Genomic DNA, 22918 nt, shown 5'->3' on the forward strand with positions numbered 1-22918 from the left:
CAGAGGACACTGACCAATATGAGTGAAAAGCCTTTGCACTGTGACTAGAACCTTAATCTGTAAGAGTTTTCCAGTCTCTTACATGACCCACAAGTTGAAAATGGTGAAAACCACTGAATGAATATTTGGGCCTCAAATAACATGTGCTTAGCTCTGTCTCTAGTTCGGAAAGCTAGGTGAAAGGTGCTTGCAGAATGTCTGCTTCTTGGGGCCACCCAACATAGATATCCTGCTTCCATAGAGTTTCAGCATCAATAAATACCTTCATGGATTTCTAAACAGGACCCAAAGCTTCACAAATGGATGAGACCCATAAATTGAACTATGGCAAGCCAGTCAAAGTCTTGAAAAGTCTTTGATTTGACAGAAACACATATTCCGTAGTTTCTGTGTAAATAATTATTCACTGGTTTTATTCTGTTTATTCTCAGACAGTAAAATAAGTATTAAAAGAAAGGGGCATAAATATGTTGCAAAACTCATAATAGGAATATATTCTTGCTAGTAAAGCACTTCCATCCTAATTTCTTGTCTTTCTACTTGGTCTGGAGGATTACATCCAATAGAACTCCTCTCAGCGCTATTGTAGGATTGGAATTGCTTTACTAGCAAGAATATATTCCTATTATGAGTTTTGCATATACCCATATTTGGGTATTTAGCCTAAGCCAGAGACCTGTCAGAGCTGGACAGCCCATTCTTTTCTCACTTTCTAACAAGACAACTTAAAAGCAACTCATGCACCTTTTCTGAGCATTGAGGAAGTCTAGGGGATTGATTGAGATCAAATGCCAAGTTTTCTATGGCTAAAGTTCAGTACAAATCCCAGAATGACAGGCCCATTGGGATTATTCCTATGTGTAATTCCATGCTAGTATGACTACAGAGATAATCAGGACTACCAAGGTAACTCCTTTGCCATTGTTCTTTGTAGTATCAGTTACACCTGTGGAAGAAAAAAGTGTTTCTTAAGTAAGTAGCCCTATTCTGTTTCCAGGAGATTCCTTTTTGTAAAGCAGTAACATGCTCCTAAGTATTAACAAAGATTTTCTGTCTGTCCTGTTGGTGTTTAATTGTTCTTTCAATGGGATATTGTCGTTATTCAGTATCAAACAAGTATTTGTTCACAATAACATACTGTGTCAGCCTTTCAACCATATATGGCTTTCCTCAACCCAGGACTCCATACAGTCAATATAAATTTATGAATTTCTGTGGAGTGACACCAAATGCACAGAGCAGTATCTAGAGTGTGTTAGGGATTTTGTCTGTACACAATGGCAAAAGAAGTAATACTGTCTTATCCTTCTGCTGTTGTGGGAATACTGGTATAACATGGCTTCTAAGATTTCCACTTTTATTCTTGATTTTAGCCTGGAGGGATATATTTCAACTTTAAAGTACTGGGATCTCTTGGTACTCCTGTAGCTTTGCACTTGTTTCTAATGCAGCCAACCAGCAGTTGTACCAGTTAAATGCCCCAGCTGGCACCAGTTTTTTCCTATTAACACAAGACCAAAGTAGCATCTGTAGAAAAAGGCACTTCCTAGAATCAGTAACTCTGTCCAGGCCTAGGTGGTTTCAGTCAAACAACACAAAACTGAAACTTCCATGATTTTCAGATCTGCAGAGACCATTACCAGACACAGGAAAAGTATTAATTCATAGCTTGGCTTTTTTTTTTTTTTTGGTCCACGTTGCATGTATTTTCCTTTTGTCCAGCTTCATGTTGTGTTTTGTTTGTTTTCTCATGACTAGACTGCCTCTTTGTCAAAGATTCCTGCCTCAAAGTCTAGAGCAAAGTCATTGCTTCCTCCAAGACCCAGCTCAGCTTGCTCATTAACCACTAAAAGGGCCACTTTTCTCAATACAGACAGTTATTTTGTTCGGCCCTCCTCTGCAGGCCCAAGAGACTCAAAATCAGACGCTAAGGTAAGGTAGCAGAGTTGGTTAAGAGAGTTAGAGATGCACAGGTGAACTCCATGAAACACATTATCTACTCTCTGAATCTGAGTAATTCTCTGCAAAGCTCTTGTGGGATTACTTACATCCAGTGGCAGGAATACTGATTAGCAGGCTACAAGATCTGTGCTACAAAATGGATAAAAATGGAGATACTCCAGAGGAAATGTAAGTGAAATAAGTTATAGCTAGAAAGACATATTTTCTTTCTGTTGATCATATGGATGCTACTTCATTAACTGCCAAGAAGTTACAGCCATTTGCAAGGTGTTAAGTGGTAAAGAACAGCAGGACTAATATGCCTTCCAAGTTTAAAAAAATGTTATTTTTGACCTGTTAATATTCTTTGAAATCAAATTCAGTCTCCAGTGTAGGAGAGTACAATTCTAATCACCAGGAGTAGGTGATAGAATAGGGCAGAATCCAAATGTTCAAGGAACCAAATTTAGTCAACGCATAGGACTTTGTGAAGAAGTTACAGTATATATTTAAAAATGTTTGGCAGTTCATTGCAGCTTCTCTGTGTTTACATTTCACTTGCGTTTCAAATCTACATTATGCTGAGTTGACTGTCCCCATTTAAAAATTGGTTTTGCCATTGACTTACATTTTTTCTTTAATGCTATACTTGCTATGTCTTTTACTGGTTGGGACCATCATCATTTGTCTTTAGGAAGAATGTCTGCTTATTCTGGTGTGTCTTTGGCTGCACATCCCATAAGCTCAAAAATATTCTAACATACATGACCTTTGCCTTAATGGCAAAGAGAGGTTTACTTTACTCAGGTAAAGAGAAGGTATGCACTGATTTCAAAAAGTAAACATTTTATTATACAGGGAATTAAAACAACAGGATTTATAATCCTACACTCCAGGGAGGGAAAAAATCCCAAAGCAACAACAGCAACAACAAAAGAACTCTGTAGCTAAAAATTTATCTCCCTAAGAAATTTACAAGTTAGTGTTTGATTATGCAAAAATCACGCGACACCTACCAATCTAGTGTATGGTGTATTCTGGACATCAGTAGTGCAGTTACTTTGCAGGTAAATTCACATGGGAATTTCACACTTGAGTTCAAGAGAGTTTTTACTTCCAACTTGCACTAGAAAACCTCGCCTTTTTCCTTAAGAGCCAGCTGTGGGATCCAGCCATATTTAGATCCAAGAATATCCCTATGTGTCTTGGGATAGTCATCAGAAGATGTTTTGATGCAGTACAGAAGAACCAGGAAGCTAAAGCAGAGCATGGAAGGTGACTGATCCCCTCAGGTTCCTGTGTGAGGAGCAAACTGGGCCATAGGATAAGGTTTTCTCCTCTGTGTATAGATACAGGAAATCATAGCCCAAAGAGTGAGTTTCGAAAACTAAACCTTCCTTTGTTATTGTGCTGTTAGGATGGAGTAAGCAAGAGCCCTGAGAAGCGTTCATCTCTACCAAGACCTTCCTCTATTCTTCCTCCTCGACGAGGTGTATCAGGAGACCGAGACAGAGAGGAGAACTCCCTCTCGCTCACAACTTCTCTTTCCTCTTCAGTACGACGGACCACCCGTATGTTGTCTTTTTCTTGCGTATTAACCTTCTCCTACTGCTGTGGTTGTCTCCATCCTCACTGGATTTGTCACATTGCATAGCATCACGTGTCCCTACCTTAGACACAGAGGAGTGGGTCTGGGGTGTGGTGTTGGAAATTAGAGCCCACAGACTGGTTTTGTATATATGCCAAGTGCCTGATACCAGGGACAAGATGCACCTGCAGTGGCCAGAGCCAGGACTGCTGCCCAGACTAATTACTGATATTAGAAAATGCCTTTGCAGGGAGCTCAGAGCTGGGTGAGGTATTTAACACAGAGCATTTACAAACAGCAGCAAGAAATAATGAGTCAAAACTGAAATAGGCAACCTGAAATATTCTGATGGATCTTGGAAAAGTGAACCTGATGGTTACAGTCATTAATTTGCTGTTTCCTAGTAATTATCTCCCTGTGCTCTAATCATAGGGTAAAATCTCTGCTGAGAATTGAGATGTTAGCTAGCTGAGTGACTCACTGAGGGCAGTTAAGATAGTGAACCAGCTAAGTTCCTTTTATGAGGACCAAAGTCATCAAATCACAAGCCAAAATAAATTACAGGACAAAGACTATTTACTAAATAACCCCAGAACTTTTAGCCAGGCCTTAGAACCCATGTGTGGTTTCCTGCTTTCCAGTAGGACTGTCTTCTCTTTAGAAACCAATCTCAGCCCTTTTTAAGACAGCTTAAGGAAAGTAGATTATTAAATTCTGCAAAAAAAGTCCTTGAATTTCATAGGTGATGCTCCAAAGGTGAAACAGAGACCTTTTGAAAGCAGAATGACCTCCAGCTGCCACAGTAGCCAGTCCATTCTCCTGATCAGGAGTGAGAGACCATTAAGCATTTGAGAGTGTGGTGAAGGGCTGAGGAATGAAAAATAAATATACCAGACCTGCAAAGAGGTGGGAATAAAATAATTCCCTTTCTGTCTCAGATGGTAGAGAAGCTTTAGGGTTTGGAAAGAAAGATACCTGTTCAGGGAAATGAACAAGGCATCAGGAGGTGAGTGGTATATGTTCAGTCTGCCTAATGAATCATGTACAGCAAAGAGTGTCTCCTGAACCCCAGAGGCAGGAGTGCATTGGGTTTGGGCCACCATCATTGCACAAACAGAATTATTAGCAAATACTTTAAATAAGAATTCGTTTGGTCCCACTGGATTCTTTAGAGAGGCCTACTGGATTTATAATTTCTGAACATTTGAAGAGTGAAAACATACATGCACCTATTCAGCATTAGGGTTCCCAGGTTTTGAGAATTGCTTTCGTCTTTCTCTCCATGAGTATTCTCAGCAAAATTTTACTTTGGAGATATCTCAGCTTCTGTTTTTTTATGTTTGAGAGTCAGAGAGTCAGGAGCAGAGCTGGCTGTAGAAAGCACAGCTAAACTGATCCTTGTGTTCCGTGAAAAGGACTGGCAGTGCCATAAACACTGAATGGAGCTGCTACAAAATGATACAGTTGGGTTTTTTTAACTTGCATGCAGCTGTAAGCAGAATGTGACTTTGTATCAAGGTTGCCTCTGCTAATGGCTTTCTTTCACTGAACTAATGAAAAATAGCAATTGAATGTGAGGACATCTACTCACGTACACAACAGAGCTATAGCTTGTGCTCCAGCTGAATGCCCACCTGGGGTTTATCTGCAGTTTACTGGCAGTGGTATGAGAAACAGCATCAGCCAGGCACGCACAGCCTTTCGTTTCAGGAATATTATCAGAATTTTTACTGCTTTCTAGTTTATTGCCCAGATCCACTGAAATTGGTTGGATCAAGTCCCAAAGGTTGGATTCCAAGGATGCTTCTCATCCTTTCCCCAAAATGGAAATAAATGTGATGATGTGCCTTGTTTAGCCAGCTTTGCAGGAAGCATAGGTATTGTGGGAAGCACTCCTGTGTTACAGAATGGAGAGCTCAGTCACTGTGGGGGCAATAGCTTGACTTCTCATGGCAAGGTAATTCCTGGCAGGTTGTTTAGCAAAGTAAGACACAGACACATTCAGCCTGCTGTTCCAGCAGTAGCACTGCCATCTTAAGAGCTGTGTCTCACTTGGTACGCAGGGATGCAGTTTTGGTGGTACAAAGGGAGGAAGAGCTGTACTTCTGTGGCTCTAAAGCTGTTTTTTTTCTTGAATGTAGGATCAGAGCCAATTCGTAGCAGAACGGGAAAAAGTGGAACTTCTACCCCCACTACTCCTGGCTCCACTGCCATCACTCCAGGGACACCACCAAGCTATGCCTCTCGTACCCCAGGCACTCCAGGGACACCCAGTTACTCCAGAACTCCCCACACTCCTGGGACCCCCAAATCTGCAATACTGGTACCTACTGAGAAAAAAGTTGCCATAATTCGCACTCCTCCTAAATCTCCAGCCACTCCAAAGCAGCTACGAGTTATTAATCAGCCTCTACCTGACCTCAAGAATGTCAGGTCCAAAATTGGGTCAACGGATAATATCAAATACCAGCCTAAAGGAGGGCAGGTAAGGATTCCATCCTTTATGTTCATCCATATGTTATTTAGTCTTATGTGTGCACCTTTGTGATAGGCATAGGATAGGAGCCGTTTTGAGTTGCCTTTAAAGCTGCTTCTGTTCTCCAAATCCCTTGCTTGTTTAAGTGATGTTAAATGGCAAGGACAAGGACAATCTTCAGAAACTATCTTGCCATATGAAAACTAACAGTGCCTAATTGAGATACATTAAAAAATTTCAAACAGGAGTTTGCAGTCCATGCCATAGATATGTTTCTGCCTGAGTCTCAGCAGTTGCTGCTTACTTAGTCTTTATCAGTACAAAAAAATAAGATGGTTGTTTAATTAACACTAGTTGAAAATCAACCCACGTATATGTAAGCGGGATCACACAGCACTTTGCCTTTTCCTGTGCCATTTTATATGACGTGCATTGTATTGGATGAAGTTAATGAGGGTTGCAGCCTCCAACTTCATAAATGCACCCCACGGTAAAGATGGGGGAAGGGGGTAGATATTAGACTTAACTGGTTTTCTGGCTCCTGGGTTCAAATAAGCCAGAACAGGGCTTAAACTGTGTGAACTGGAGGGTGTATTGAAGTCTAACACACATAAAAATGTGTTGTAAGGCATATCAGGATTTTCTATTCTCATTGAAAGAACAAGAATTCAGTGACATCTTGATGTGATTAAAAGCTGAAAAAAGAGGTAATTTCATACCTTGCAGTTATGCAACCAAGCACATTTTCATAAGGATTGCATTCAGCTAAAGACTGAACCTGTGTGTAGGATGGCAAAATCAAAGGATCTCAGAATGCTTTGGGTTGAAGGTGACCCTAAAGATCATCAAATTCTACCCCGCTCCCATGTGGCCTTGAACACTACCAGGGATGGGGCATCAGCCACTTCTCTGGGCAATCTGTGTCAGTGCCTCACCACCCTTACAATTAAGAATATCTTCCCAATATCCCATCTAACCCTGCCTTCTGGCAGCTTGAAGCCATTCCACCTTGTCCTGTGACTCCAGGCCTTTGTCCAAAGTCCCTCTCCAGCTCTCTTGGAAGCCGTTTAGGCACTGGAAGGGGCTCTAAGGTCTCCCCAGAGCCTTTTCTACTCCAGGCAGAACAATCTCAACTCTCTCAGTCTGTCTTTGTAGCAGAGGTGCTCCAGCCCTCTGAGCATCTTCACAGCCCTCCTCTGGACTTGTTCCAGCACGTCCATGTCCTTCCTGTATTGGGGATGCAGTACTCCAGGGGGGTATCATGAGAGCAGAGGGGCAGAATCCCCTTCTCCACCTGCAGATTACTCTTCTTTGGATGCAGCCCAGGACATGGTTGGTTTCAGGGATGCAGGTGTACATGGCCGGCTCATGTCTAGCTCTCATCCTTCTCATCCTTCTCATCCTTCTCATCCTAGCATCTCAAGTCCTTCTCGGCAGGGCTGCTCTCAATCCATTCTCCATTCAGCCTGTATTTGTGCTTGGGATTACCCTGACCCACGTGAAGGACCTTGCACTTGGCCTTGCTGAAATCCCCTGTTAATTACAGAGGGAACTCACCAAATTTTGGAAGGGGCGGTAAAAATGGAGGCGTTCATGCTAAGCAGAAGCTTTTGGAGACTGAGGGAAAGTCAGATAGGAAGTACCATAAATCTTGCTGAGGTATGGTGCTTATACCTTCCTCTTCAGAGCCTCTGCTTGATATTCTACCAAGCAGAGCCAAAGCCAGAGCTGGAATAGTCTTCCCTCATTTTTGAGCAATGCAGAAATGCTAACACAGATGGCATTAAAAGCCAAACTTATGTCCAAGCAATTTCTTTTTCTTTCCATTTGGAAGAACTGTTCTAGCTTACAGGAGGAAGCCATCCATTCAGTTAATGTTTAAGGAGGTATAAAACCAATAATAACCTGACAGATACTCTGTGATTTAGCAACAAAGAAGCTGAAGGAGGAAAAAAATACAGCTTACCAACATTTATGCTAAAAATATGGACAACTCAAGTCTTGTGTGTGTAAACAATTATGTTGATGTATTTTTTGTAAGGAGTACCTGTGTATTTTGTATTGATTCTAGACAGAACCCTATGGCAAAAACACCCAGAGCCTTCAGCTCCCTTTTACTTCCTTTACTTACTTTACTACTACAGCAAAGGCAATGTGAGTGCTGTATGAAGGGTTCATTTCTCAACTGCCTCCAGGGACAGGACATCAGGGTGAATAACACATTCCCCATTCGGTTGTCCTGAAAACAGGACTTTCCAGAAAGCTGGGTTACACAGTGTTTCCAGATCAGATATTTACATATATACATATATATATATATGTGTGTGTATGTGTGTGTGTGTATGAGTGTTGGAATTGATGGTGGAACTTAGAGAATAGTGAGGTTTGCCTAATGCTGCCCCAGAAAAAAATAATTAATTGGATCAAAACTTAACATGGCAGCCCTGTGCCTGCTGTAGGTCTTCCAGAGAAAAAGAACAGGCTCATATTTTAAACAGTAAGATATCTCTAAGGTGTTGATCCTGTTTTCATGGTAAATTAACACATTCAGTACTTTCCAGGATTTGGACAGTAGCCATTTACTCATAAAGTCAAGAATATAATGCCTCAGCAAAGGTACTTCTGCCTTTATTTTGACAGGTGTGATTATTTTGCATGGGAGCTCCACTCCGTTTGACATACCATGTAGCAGATGGTCATGGTGTGCATGGGCCCCAGCAACACAAGTTCAGACTGTGCTTCTGGATCAGCATTCCTCATATAGGCCCAGCTGTTGGACTTAGGGCCCAAAATCAGCACCACGGCAGCCTGTCCTCCTCCTCTTTGTTACTCTCTCTGGAGTGTTAACAATTATAGAAGACCAGGGGGCCACAGCAAATTGTATTTCTTTGTAGACACCATTTTTGGTGTCTTTGTAGACACTAGAGAGCTAAATTTCCTTAGCAGCTCTAAAGAGCTGCTCAAAGTCTTTGCTGAGCAGTGAAGGATGGCACAGCAGCTGGCATTTCACTGCTGTGGGCATCACAGGGGAAATCTGCTGGGTGAACAAAATGTCACTGAAGCTAAAGCATTTTTTAGTTCCAGTGGTATGTGGCCACTGAGCTGGAGGTTGGGCAAAGAGAAGCTCACTGAATTTTTCATTTATGTCTCCTTTATGCCATAGTTGCTCAGTCTAGACGAGGTTTTGGGATAAATCTTTTCCAGTTTCTACAGTTGAATTTTATAGGGTCTGTGAGAGCAACACATGAAAGCTAATTTCATTTCCTTGTGTCTACTCAGTTCTTTAATGTCTGGTAGCAATATTACCCTGGCTGAAATGAACTGTTATCTGCTATTTGCATTTAGTGATGATACATGAAACAAACAGAAACCTGCTTTATAATGTGAACTGGAAGTGCTGATAGCAATAGCCACAGGAAAAACAAGCAGAGAAAAACCCAGCATATATCTGGGCAAGCACATAAACATAACATGCAAATCGCTAAAGGAATACAGATATGCAGCCCAAAAGTGTAATTTGGAGACAAAGTATCCTTTTTCCAGACATATATTTAAACCTGGCACAAGGACTTCTCTTCGATCTGTTCTAGAGAAAGCTGCACTTTGAAACTGCCAGAGGCTGGGGTGCAAAACTGAAGAAGCTCTTGTGGATGTCTGAATTCTAAATAAATCAAGAAGTGCAGTGCTTCAGCTTGGAATTTTATCAAAAGCTCATCAGACAGCAGACTGATTTTACTTCAGCTCTGACTTGCCATACACAGAAACAAAGAAAAGGGGAGAAACCATTCCACCTGAATGGGGGTTGTGTGAGTGTGGTGTGTGAAGAAAATGCTTTTAGGGGAAGAAACAAGTTAACTTTGCACTGCATTAAGCTCCTGCTAGGAAGAGATGGCTTGAGATATGTTTAATTGGTATTCTGCAGTGGGGAGAAATGAGGGGCTTCTCTGCTCTGTGATGCAGACAGTAGGTAGTTGTCTGGTTTGCTCTTTATGCTACAGTGTGGTGAAATATATCATTATTGGCAAAGCTCAGAGGCAACTTGCTTATGGGTATGTCTACTGGGCTTCAGATGGATTTTCACACTGCATCAGCTGTGGAGGAAATGCTGTGCTTTCAAAAGTAACCCATTTGCATCTGTTATTTCTCAGACAGCCCAAAGGAAGCATGAAGAGCTGGGAGAAGGGGTTGGAAATCTGTTTCAGATGCCAAGACTGATTTTTTTGTTGCGTTTTTTTGGTTCCGATTTTTGGTTTTCTTTTTGAAATTCTGTCTATGAATGTGGTTGGTACCATATCAGAGTACAGAAGTGCACTAATTGAGTCTTTTCATTCCTGTCAAGGCAGAGTATTTATAATGCATCATAGGCCAGCAACCAAGGATAAAACTAACCTAGATTTCTTTTGATTTTCTCTTAAAATGTATACCTAAAATCTAAGCCATGGGCAAGAACTTCAGTGGATGTGACACAGCAGAGCTTCATCAAAGTGAATGGAGCTGCACAGACTAGAATTACATGTATAAGCTTTAAAATGCCACTAATTACAGTGACAGCCAGGCACCTTGAAGGAAGTAAGATGACACATAGAAAAATGAAATACCGAAGCCATGCTGAAGAATGAAATGTTCCTTGAAGTTTTTTATGAGGATTATGGAAGACCTTTACCATCTTCCCTAAACTGTAAAAAACAAAGTGCAGTTAGTAACGGGTCAGAAAATCTGAACAAATTGATGACACCACTATTCAGTAGATGCTTTCCAAAAACCACAGGAATGCTTGCAAGGAAAATAGGCATCTGTGTTAGATGATAAAATAGACTGACACTGGGAGGACATCTCAGAGGTGGGCAGAGGAGTAGGCTTGAATGGGTGTCTTTTGTTACCTTCGAAATCAGTGTGCATTGATACCAAATTGATTTTTTTTGCCTTGTCTTCTTTTATATATTCTCTGTATTATTTACACATATATTTGTAGCTCTGTAGCCTATTATTGTATTTGTAGCCTGGCTCCAGTACTTTTCCTTACCCTACCCAATAAGCAGACAAAACACATTCCAAAGGTTCCAAGCTGGGGGTCCGAGGCTCCTATCCTATCTTGGTTCTTCCTGGGAACCAAGGCTGAGACCAGCTCTTCAAGACATATTTTTATAAATAGTTTAGTCCCTATCTAGAGGAGGGGGAATTAGAAAAGGAGTTGAACTGGGGGGATTACCTCACCAACTATGCTTCTAATTGGGGATATGCTAATTTGCAAAACCTATAAAAATTGTATACACATTATGCTGTGTGTGCATCTTTGGTGTTTTCCTCTTGACGAATTGTGCACCTAAGGATCCTTATAAAGGTAACCCCTTTTCATCACCCTAACTGTGTCTGGTTCATGATTTTAGGACCAGTGAAAAGGCATCAGGATGGCAGGAGAGATTCCATCCCCAACACATGCCTCAGACCCCCATCACAATTTACAACCCCGTCTGCAGAGAACAGTTCCCTGCCTCAGTGACAGCGTGCCAGGGTGCAGTCAGTACGGACACAGACAGGTCTGGTTGGTGCACCAGAGCTGAGCAACTCCTGGAGAAAGGCAGGTCAAAATTCTCAGTTAAGTTTCCCTTGAGGTGGCATCTTATCATTCCTCCTCTTTTTGCTGTTTCACATGTCTGTGCACTTTATGAACATTCATGACTGCACAAAATCTGAAAGTCTATAAGTTATATACTGTTGGTGCAATGGCTGCTGAAGAGTGTCCAGAAGAATGATGGAGAGCAAGGTTTCACAAAAAGTGCAGTCTGAGCTGTTGCTGGATCCCACTCTCCTTCCAGCCCATCATGTGCTTTTTCTCCAGTCCATTCTGATCTGCAACATAGTTGAGTCAAAACTACTTAGGCCCAAGTTAAGGGGATGTTCCTGCACAGGCCAGTGATGAACATAAATGAGCTTATAAGGGCCAAACTTGGTGCCTTCCCTAGCCAGAGGCACATGAGGCAGCTGTACAGGGAGGTGGGGATTGACGTGCAGCATGGCTGTTGCTGCATGATGTAGCTGAGACTGGGAGGCAATTGTTTCCACATTGTTGGCTGCACTCATTGGAATAAGTTTGTGCATTTGTCAACTCAACAATTCAAAACTGTAAAATAAATTAATCTCTGTCAGTCTGCTTTTGTTTTCTTTGTACATTCCCAGATTTGGGGATTTGCAAGATATTTGAAGGGATTTGTTCAGCACTGAAAATTAGAAACGGATTCACCATTTGTTAATTGCAGATCTACAAATGTGAAGAGAAATTAGGAGTTTCAGGTACACTTTCAAAACTCTGTCAGAGCTCAAACCTATTTAAGTTAATGAAATTTTGACTTTTGGCTGATAATTGCAGATTGGACAGAAATAACATCTTGCAGCTCCTGTGTTCAGACTGCACTTGTTCAAAGGAAGTTGCCTGAGTACAGTCTGTACAGTTAAACCTTGAATTATTCCAGATAAAAAGCTAGATGTTCTTCCTGACACATATTTTAGAAAAATTAAGCAATCACTGCCAGCCTCTAGGAAGTTTCAGAAGGGCTTTTTTGAGGAAAGGTGTTTGGTTGCTAGAAAGGAGCAGGGAATTAGGACTTCCTCTATGGCGGTGATAGCATAATATCACTGCAGCACCTAACCCATCTGTAAAATGTGCACCCTGCCTGTGAGGCAAACGGTGAACCACAATCAGGAGGCTCCCAAGCAGTCTCATGAGCTCTAGCCACCAACAAAACTTCTACCCACTGCGGTAGCCATATGTCTCTCCATTTTTTGGAGGCAGTGAGCAGCAGTGCCCTGATTTCTGCCAGTCAGATGTTCAGTTTAGGGCTGAAGGTACCACTTCTGGATGATTCAGTATCTTTCCACCAACAACAGTTGGCAGCATATGCAACCAGTTCCAACTCTTAGCTGGCTAATATTAGAAGAGTCAAATCCCAGCCATGATATACTGTGCATTGTTGTTCTCTCATTAATAAGTATGGAGAGAAGCTGTATTTTTTTCCCTAGAGTAGATTGAAATTACCAGGATGCAAATTCCTGTGAAAGTCTGAGTTATCCCAGCAGCAAGCTCAGCAAAGGACATGTTTCCAGCTGAGATCTAACTAGTCTAGATTTTGAGAAATAAAATGAGAAAGGTTGTTGTTTTGGGAAAAATGTTCGGGCAATATGTAGTCTGGATCAGAGCTGTTTCATTTTACATGGAAATGTTAGAAAAAGTTTGTTTTGTTAGACAGGAAAGGGCAGGAAAGAAAAGAACAGAAACCTTAGGTTTTATATTGGAAATTTGGATTTGAACAATAAAGAGATGCTAGGGGACGTATCTGCTGAATGTTGGGAAAGCCAGCTTGCATAAAGAGGTGACTGCAAGGTATTTTTGAACTTGGACTGAACAACCTAATTTTCTCCATTATGCTGGAGTAAAGAAGTTCCAGATATAGTGACTCAAAACTCATCTCTTTTCAGAGATACAGAAACTGATTTAGAAACTGATACCTGATGCTCAACACTTGATATTTGAAGCTAATAGTACTCTTTCCATGAGTAGGAACTGTTGTGTCTAAAATTTAAGTATTGGACTCTGAATTTTAGCAAAATCTGTTAGGTTGTTTGTTGTTGGGTTGTTGTTGTTGTTGAAGGGAGTATTAAACCAAGGATTTTGTGTTTTAGATGAATTAAGTGCACTCCCAGGATTTTTTTATTTGGTGGGTGTGGATCTTCAATAGTTTTTTACAATTCCTTTGATCAGCTCTCCAGCTTTAGTGATAAATGTGATAGCAGAATGTGCTACAGTTAATCTGACAGGGATCTTGCACTTCCTTGAACTCTCTGTTAAATTCAGCTGTTGTCTTCTGACTGTAAACTCTTTGGCATGGAAAATGGTCATTTCACTTTGTTCTTCTAGCACAATTATGTAGACCCTCTCAGTATTTCTCCATAGGCCTTTCCTCCTTATTGGTAGGGACATGCCTAGCTCAGTATGGCCATCTTATTAATTACTTTAGTACAGTTACGTGCAGGTAGGTGGAAAGAAGCTTGTAAATCAGCCACTTGTCCTACACAAGGATTCAAGACTTGGCTGATCACAAGATACCATTTCTGTTTTTGCTGGTATATCGCTAACCCAAGTTCCGTGGCTTCTGTGCCGGAGCATGAGGTGCTCTTCCAAAATGTTTTGCTCTTCCAAAAAGGTCTTGTAAGCCGCTCGGCAGGACCACCACACACTCACACATGCGTGCATGCACAAACACACAAATAGCTCTAGTAATATGGGTCGATGGCAAAGAGGCAGGAAGGGTCCCTGTTTGGGGTTCCATGGACGGAGGTTTATTGCAGCCACACCGTGAATGGTTCCAGGGACGAAGACAGAGAACAATGAAGAGTCCAGGTTTAAGTACCGGGAGTGGGGCAAGCGCCAGGGACCAATGATCTGAGGGCACAGGGCCAGTACAAAGGCGGGACTAGGGAATGGGAACCAGTGGGGAAGTTCTGGGGGAGTGGCGAGGGGCAAAGGCCATCCAGGGAACCTGGAGTGGAGAACTTTCTAGGACATGAAACATATAAGGTAGCAACAGCGTGGGGTGGCCAACGGCCAACCAGAAATGTGGAACTGGGGTACATTACCATAACCAAACAAAGCATTCTGGGAGAGGCTTCTCTTCTCACCCTAACCTAGACAGAAGTCTCTGGTACTAGGGACTGTCTTACCTGAGACCTCTCTGTGTGCCTTGTACCACAGGCTAACCGGTAACCACACTGGTACTTCCCATTGAAAGTATCTATTTTCAGTTGTTTGTTTCACAGTTTAACATTCAGGCAGAAATATTATTTGCTCAGTGTCTGCCTCTCAGTATGTTCTTAAAAGTCAGAAATGCCTGTACCTTGCTCACTCTTTACTAAGAGCAGGGTGAGAATAGTACATTATTTTGCCTGTGTCCAGCACAGCCTTTTATTTTGAATTTCACTAGCTTCTGGACTGACAGCCTTGCTGGTGTATGTATCCGCTTATTCCAGGAATGCAAAGGCTGAACATGATCACAAGCCCTGTCTGTAGGTGTGGAAAATCTGAGGCACAGTCTTTCTCTTCAAGGACTGTACTGTGCCAAATAAATACCCTCCGTCTCCCTTTCCTCTCCCTGTAGCCTCTGCCAGGAGCATGAAGACCAGTGTCATCTGTCCTTGGAATTTGGAAGCACTTGGACTCTCTCTTGATTCTAATCAGTTTTTAACCTTAACCTTACTTCCTGTGCAAGACCAATTCTTGTTTCACTTAAATAGCTACCTTACTTCTTGTGCAAGACCCAATTCTTGTTTCACTTAAATAGCTGTGAACTTGGAGATCAAACACTGAAATAATGTCTAGCTCCCGGGATATAGCTCAGTCAAATTGCTGTGGTAAATAGAAGGAACCTTCCCTTTTTGATAAGCTGTTAGGAGTCTGGAAGCTTTTCCCAGTGTCACAGCTCCACAGCATGTTCAAACAGCAAGTAGAGCCAAGCTAGAGTGTTTTTAAATGCTTTAGGCAGTGTTTTTGGCAGAGCTTCTCAGAGACCCTAATTGCAAGGCAGGGAGAACAAAAGCCATCATCTTCTTGAAAAACAAATTCAGAGCCTGTAATTTCATCAGCATCACAATTTTTATTCTTCAAATATCTGTTTCAATATATACCAGTTATGGACTCTCTGCCCAGATGTTAAGTTAGGGGCTTTTCCTCTTGTGAAAACCAGCTGAACTGAATTATTCTAGGCAGCCATGGAATATAATTCTGTCTCTTGCATAAGCAGAGTTTGGACATTGATGTCTTTAGCAGTGAACTAAACTGATAAACACAACGGAACTAAATTCTCTTAGGCATTTCTCTACCTTCCTTTCAGTTTTTCTACATATTTCTGCTCATCACAAACACGGTGTAGTACTGGCAGAGGAGGACCTGCAAACTGTTGTACATAGAGTCTTTGAAATCCAACTCATTTTCTGCTAACAGGAGGCATATATCTGACTGGAACATTCACAAGTATTGTGTCTCAGAGCCTGTCTTCTTGTTGTGCCAGACAGCTTAACCCAAAACTATTCCCTGTGCTGTAGTGATGATGTTGCCCTTGGGCAACAAACCCCAGCTGTTCTGATTGCCAGTCAGGCCTCTGAAGGAGTAGGAAGGAAATTAGTTAACTCTGCTGAATGCAGAACAATATATGGCCTCATCTAAATCAACTTTGAGAAAAATACCTTCAGCACTTGTTTTCCTTGCAGGCTATGCAGAAATGCTCCACATTGCCCAGAGCTCTCACAGGTAGCATCCAAACAGCATAGGTGGTGTTGGAGTGCACTCTCCTAGTCCTGCTAGGAAGCAGTGGGAGTCATTGAGGCCATACTGTGTGCCTGTTGGCACACAGTCTGCCTTGGGCTTTGGTTCTGGACCATTGCTGAGGCATCATCAGAGGACAGTGAGGGGAAGGTCTGTCAGACTTCAAGGGCTTCAGACAGAAGCCAGTTATCTCTTGGGCAATATGGTTTTGTAGAATAAACATGGCATTGTCTGTAAGGCTTTAATTTTCCACTGTGGTGTAATTGCACATAATTATGACAAATGCTGAGGAACCTCAGCTTCATCTTAATCAAAATACTGACTTCCAGGCCCTTTCCAGCATACCTGGGCAAACCAGTATCACATCAGAAGAGAATGTACCCACTTCAGACTGGCGGGTCAGAGCAAAGGTTACAAGGGACTCTGTCAGGACATTATCTTGTTGGGATGTCTAGAGAGTGTGAATAGAAGGCAGTGCTGTTTCTGCCACAGACTTTCATTTTGCTACCAACAAAATGTTCCCTTTCCTAAATGAGAGCATGAGCGGGCTTGATCTTGCATTTAAATTTCAGAACAATTGAAGTGCATATATGTGCATCCCTACCACACCTCCACCCACACACAAGATGTACCTACACATTGAGAACACAGAGAACCTTCCTGGTGAGTCATGGTTTTTGTGCTGTCTCAGTTGCCAGCAGCTACATCATCTAATTCCTTTCATCAAGTGCCATCATAAAAGTTCACCATTTTCTTGTAGCTGTGCTCCCTAGGGAGGCAGTTCCAGAGCCTCCCTGCTCTGATAGTTAAAGATTTCCCTCCAGATGCCAGCTTTAAATGATTCATAGTCAGTTTACATTCTTTGTTTGCAAGCCAAAGTTTCTCTTTAGCCTAAATGGTTCCTGTCCCTTTCTGGTAAGCCCCCACTCCTTTTTACAGTCTGATTCCTCAAACAAAACCACTCCTGCAGTCACACTGGCTGGCTGGCAAATCTCAGCCTTTCTCAACTCATTTGGAACTTGTTGTCCAGCTTCAGCCAGTGCTGACAAGGGAGCAGTGGTGAGAAACATAGGCAGTCCTTCCACACTGAGTGATAGTTGTTGGCAGAATATGAAACAGAGACTCAGTGTAACACCGTCATTGCAGTAAAGGCAGTGAACTCAGCCCCTCCCCACAATCAGGGACAACAAACAGTTGTCTGGTTGTGTATTAGCCTGTTTGCCCAGTCTAGCAGGCCTAGGAGAAAGCTTGGGACAAAATGCTGGCTAGAGGGGATAGGGCTTGCTGAAGTATATAGGATGGATGAATTAAGCAGTTTAAAGCCCTAATCTACACGAAACAAAGCTCCATGCATTTGTGGAACACTGAGTTATAGAGGACAGTTATGATATAAATATATCCAGGGATACTGACATATCCCAGGAAAGGGTGACACAGATCATCAGGGAAAACCTGAATCAGTGCAGTTCCTCCCTGTGCCAGATGACCAGTAGAATGCATCCACGTTACTCAGCTCTCTCTGGCCCTCAGCATAAGACACAAATGATGCATAGGTCTCCTGCTGGCCCCGCTGCACAGGGGCACATTTCACCCAGTGAGACAGAGAGGATAATTGAGATGATTGGTTCTCTATATATATGCTAGCCAGGTCCATGGATCACGAGACTCTTAAACTGTCAGACTTCGGAGTGCAAATCAACCTTTAGGCACTTGATCAAAGGCACTGCCTCAACTTTTCACCTTCCTTTGGCTCCATTTTAAGCTACAGGCCCCCAGTCCACAGTGCAGAGGTCTTGCCTGCATCAGCATTTTCAGAGCAAATGAATCCCTGTGGCCATAGCTGAGGTGCTGCTGACCCATCACTGAGAGAGATGTGCTCAGAAAGTGCCAGGAAGGCTTTCTGTTTTGCCCAGTTGTGTCTGGCCAGAAGCTCTCTGGGAACCAGATCTGAATGCACATCTGATGTGTGTTTCTGTAATTGATGTGACATGTGTCTTATATAGTTCTGGGGTACATTTTTAAACAAACAGTATATTGAGAGAAAGCACAAGCATAAAATTCCAAAGGCATTTGCTTTCATATTTCAGCGTACATTGGTTTACTTGGACAGATAAGCAGATGGGAGGGGGAAAGATAGAAATCAGTTTGACTATTGAAGATGCCCTTTTGTAGGTGACCTACCAGTTGTGGGATTTGCTGGTGCTGTCATCACTGTTATTGCTGAGCATGCCATCACCACAAATCTTTATCAGTTAAAGCAAGGTTTTTGCTTTAAACTGAAAAGAAAGTTTAAAAGAATCTTAACATTCTAAAAGTTTGATTTAGTTGTTATATGTAATAAGAAGGATCCATGAAACAGCTTGCTGTGAAGAACTTACTCATATTAGCTGCAAAGAGTTACCCTCTGAACATTTCTTCTGAGAATTTACTGGGTTTAAGTTAAGGGTGCACTCCAGGTGCTCAGTACCAGAGGATTCAACTCAGTATCTAAATGTGCAGTTATCCCCACTGCAGGAGCCAAAAGCTGCAAAACTGATGCCCCTGTAAGAGGGCAAATCGTCTTTTCCTAGTCTGGAGAGGTGAGGCACAGAGGGAGTGATTTGTCTCAGATTTATCAGGGAACGTGGGGCAGTTTGGAGACTTGAAGCCAGGAAGCAGAAATTTCATAGGGTTCTACTTCCTCCCACTGACTGCTTCAGCTGTTCTGCTGCAGCTTTGTGCTCCCAAAGTGGTGAGAAGTTGCAGTAAGGAGCCCCAGTGTGCATTTCCCTCTGTCTTATCTAGGTACTGGTTAGTCACTGTAGCTTTACCTACAGCAGTAGCCAACAGGGCTGTGCTAAGTAATACGTCAGTGAAGGATCTGTAAGTGCCATTTAGCAAAATGCATAGATAGTTACCCAAATTCTGTGGCATTATGTACAGGAAAGAGTGTAAATTCCTATTGTATATTAATACATAAAAATAAAATCCAATGTAACATTTGATTAAAGATTTCATATTTAACCCAGAGAAAGAATATGCTGCACTCTGATGCAAAGAAGACAGGTGCAACCTTAGAAAGAAACACCTTCTCACACACCTGAAAACTCTATTACTGATAAGCACAACCCCCTGCTCTTGCTCAGAAATAAATCTGAAAACTGTGTTAGTCAGGTGTGCACCCAGCTGTCCCTGCTCACTAGTAATTGCCATCCAGCTGCACATCATTCCCTGGGAGTACAATTATTGGTGGCACCTGAGTTCTGCTAAGTAGAGAAACTGCTTTGCCATGGGGGTCAAGCAAGGGACAGCATGGCCTGCCCTTGACAGTTTGCCTCCAGGCACTGTCCTATGCCTGCAATACATCTGTGGCTAAGGTAACATCAAAAATGTGGACTCCTGGCATGTGTAAGGGAGGCTGGCATCATCGAGGGAAAAGCAAATACCTTATCTTGTTGTGTGAAGAGATGAAAAACACGGGAGAAGCACAGTACTGCTAGAAAGTAGTTGTGCTCAAATCTGTGGCCAGCATCAGAAATCGAAATGCAGTGATTGCAGCTCTAGGTTTCCAGATGCTATTGTTTTCTGCCTTGCCCTGTAGTAGATGACAATAAAGAGAGAGAGCAGTAGAGAGCTCTGACTACAGTTTTAAGTAATTTTGTTGCTCCCCTTTCCCAGGACACTGAGGGCTGTTTTATGTATGTAGCTGCTGTTACAGCTGTATGGTAGAAGAAGGGTTGGAATACCTCAGGATTTCAGCCTGTGTCTGTGCTGGCTGGATCTGGGATTTCTGCATCAAAGGCTGCAGTGCTGAGCTGTGGGAAGGAGGGTTCCCATGTTCTTGTGGCCAGTTCAGCAGAAATACTGAACATCACTCAATAGAGCTTAGGACAGGCAAGCATGGAGTTCTTCAAATTTTTCAGGGAAAAGCCACCTCTCATACCTCCCAATATAAAACTTTCCCCTTTGTATTTCACCACCACTTTGTGAGGTAGAAAAAGAGCAGCATAATGTATTTACAGATGCTGTGTGAACATACTAAGCTCAGAGATTGACAGGATTTACTTTCTCACATTTCAATACAAGTGTCAGAAGAAGGAGTCACCGTAGGAGGAAAATTACCCTGGTTTCCTCGTCCTGCACCCTGAGTGTGTGTACGGTATATAGTAAGTTACCTCCAATTCCTTTTAGGTTAGGATTTTAAACAAGAAGATCGATTTTAGTGATATTCAGTCCCGGTGTGGTTCCAGAGATAACATCAAACATTCTGCAGGGGGAGGAAATGTAAGTAGTACGGACACCCTGTGAACAGGCACTTCCCACCTCACATAGCCAGAACCCTCTGTCTCCCTTCCTTTGAGCACTACTTTCCTTCTTGCTGCTGTTTCACATGTGAGTTTGGTCTGGTAGTCATGTGAGCCCTGTGTGTGCAGTGGAGGCCTCTTGATCTTTCCCTACAGAGCGCAACACATTTTCAGAACTTGGACAGTTAAAGGAAATTATAAAAGAAGGGTTATCTCTAAATGCCCAAGTGAAAGTGCAGTGTGAGCCAAAATGGTTCAGTGCCGTTCTTCCATGGGGGCATCCCAAGAAAGTAATTTCCAGAGACTGCAGCTCACAGTGAGACTCCAGCCTCCCCACTGGGCATTTTCTAGTGCACCAGTCCTTCCTCAGCTAACCTTTCCATTATGTGCATTCAGCAGAGGGGAAGAAGAAAAATAAAACAGAAGGACAGAGAAAGCTCAGAGAAGAGGGTGTGATCAGCCAGCATGCTGAGTGCTGATGTCACAGCATTATTCGAGTATAAGAAACTGAGGTGGCCCAGGGTTAGACCAGACACTTGCTGGTTTTATCAGGCACACTGGAATACCTTAAGGTGGCTACAACTGTCCTGACAGAAATGATCACCCCTCAGATGGGAAGACCTGATGGTATGAGCACGTCTGATCGAGACAGGTTCAATACAGCCGCCGGTGCTAGCGTAAGTTAGTGGTGGTGTGGTGAGCAAGCCAGTGGCATTGCAGTTACCCTGGAGCTCCTGTCTGGCTTGGAGGGCCATGACCTCTTGGGACCTGCCAGCTCAATGCATATGGCTGTGGGCCACATCTTGGAGCTATTTGGGAGTGCAAGCAAGACGGGAGTGTCACTCTGTGGCTGTTCCCAGGCTGAGTTTAGCACAGCCATGGCAAGGTGGCTGGCAGCAGGAGGAGGGAGGGTGCCAGAGCTGCTGCTCTCCAGTGAGCACTGAGCCAGCTGGCTGAACCCCAACCTGCTCAGGTACAACTGCAGAAGGTACACATGTAGATTACTCAGACTCTCCATAGTGGATTGATAGGAAATGCATACCATATTTAGATGCAGAAAAATACAAAACAGATGGTAGAGAAAAAAACAGTCACCAAAATATCCTAGTTGCCAGGATGCATAATCAAGACAGAAGCAAACAGGATGGGTCCTGCTATGTGCGGGGCTTTGGAGGACCCATTCTGAAAGGAGGAGACTCAGAAACATTTTAGAAAGAACCCACAAGATGATCTCCTTTATCCTCCTCTTTGTTTTGCTAATAGTAAAGCTTAACCCAGCTCTGTCATCTCCCTAGGTGGAAAGTTTCCTCCTTTGTGGCATGGTCTGTTTTCTACTAACCATTTCTGCTTTTCCAGTGGTTTGTAGAAGTCTCTCACTCTTTCTCTGCAGGGCTTGGCTTTCTTTTTTTTTTTTTAATTCTCTTCAGTACTGTAATTTGTGCATGTGTGCCCTTTTGACAGGTACAGATTGTAACCAAGAAGATCGACTTGAGTCATGTGACTTCCAAGTGTGGCTCGCTGAAGAATATTCACCACAAACCAGGTACTGTAGGAATTTCCAGGTTGTGGGACAAAGCAAAGACCTAATACTGTTACATGAACTCAAAATCATGGATGATACCGTTCTCTTTTACAGTCAAAGAGAAAATAAATACTTTTTGGTAATAAAAATACACTAAACTACTTAACTAAATATATAAAGACATAAAGGTATGAGACCACCTAGCTTAGAGAGGTGATAAAAAATAATGCCAAATGATGGTGTTCTGGCATAATATTGAAATACAGACTGAAGTCAGTGAAATACTAATGCATGTGCTTAAATCCCATGAAAACCAGTGGGGCTCCAGCACTTGCTTACAGTTTAAATATATGTTGAAAATTTTATATTTTACTGAACATGCAGAGCATTATTATGTGCTTCTCCAAGACCAAGATCTGAACTAAAAGGAAAGTAATGTGAGTGCACTCGTGCTTCAGGTCGCACTTTCTCCTGCACCATTTCAGTTTCTTAATCTGTGTTTCCTTTTCCTCTGTAGGAGGTGGGCGTGTGAAAATTGAGAGTGTGAAACTGGATTTCAAAGAAAAAGCTCAGGCTAAAGTCGGTTCACTGGAAAATGCCCACCATGTACCTGGTGGTGGTAACGTCAAGGTAAAGGAACAGCTGTCAGAGAAACTGCTCCCACTGTGCCCCTGGCCCAGTGAAATTACGAGAGCTGTGAATTCCGTAATGGCTTTGAATTGAGTAGGGAACATCTATCTATCCTCTTTCAAGCACACTCACATACCACTTTGTTTGAAATTTGGAATGACCAATC

The 22918-nt window shown here is 42.5% G+C and overlaps 1 protein-coding gene across 48 annotated transcripts in view; it reads left to right on the plus strand.

The window, feature by feature from the left end:
- Window positions 1–22918, plus strand: part of MAP2 (microtubule associated protein 2) — a 246983-nt gene that overhangs the window by 219320 nt on the left and 4745 nt on the right. For 33 of the 48 annotated variants that reach the window (XM_069021825.1, XM_069021827.1, XM_069021826.1 and 30 more), the window contains 6 exons: window positions 1759–1932; window positions 3359–3512; window positions 5671–6014; window positions 20488–20580; window positions 22062–22143; window positions 22640–22752. In XM_069021825.1, coding sequence (XP_068877926.1) covers window positions 1759–1932; window positions 3359–3512; window positions 5671–6014; window positions 20488–20580; window positions 22062–22143; window positions 22640–22752 — 960 coding nt within the window. The other 15 variants (XM_069021850.1, XM_069021851.1, XM_069021864.1 and 12 more) reach the window with 7 other exon arrangements.

Source organism: Aphelocoma coerulescens, chromosome 7 (assembly GCF_041296385.1).
Source record: "Aphelocoma coerulescens isolate FSJ_1873_10779 chromosome 7, UR_Acoe_1.0, whole genome shotgun sequence".
Classification (NCBI taxonomy): domain Eukaryota; kingdom Metazoa; phylum Chordata; class Aves; order Passeriformes; family Corvidae; genus Aphelocoma; species Aphelocoma coerulescens.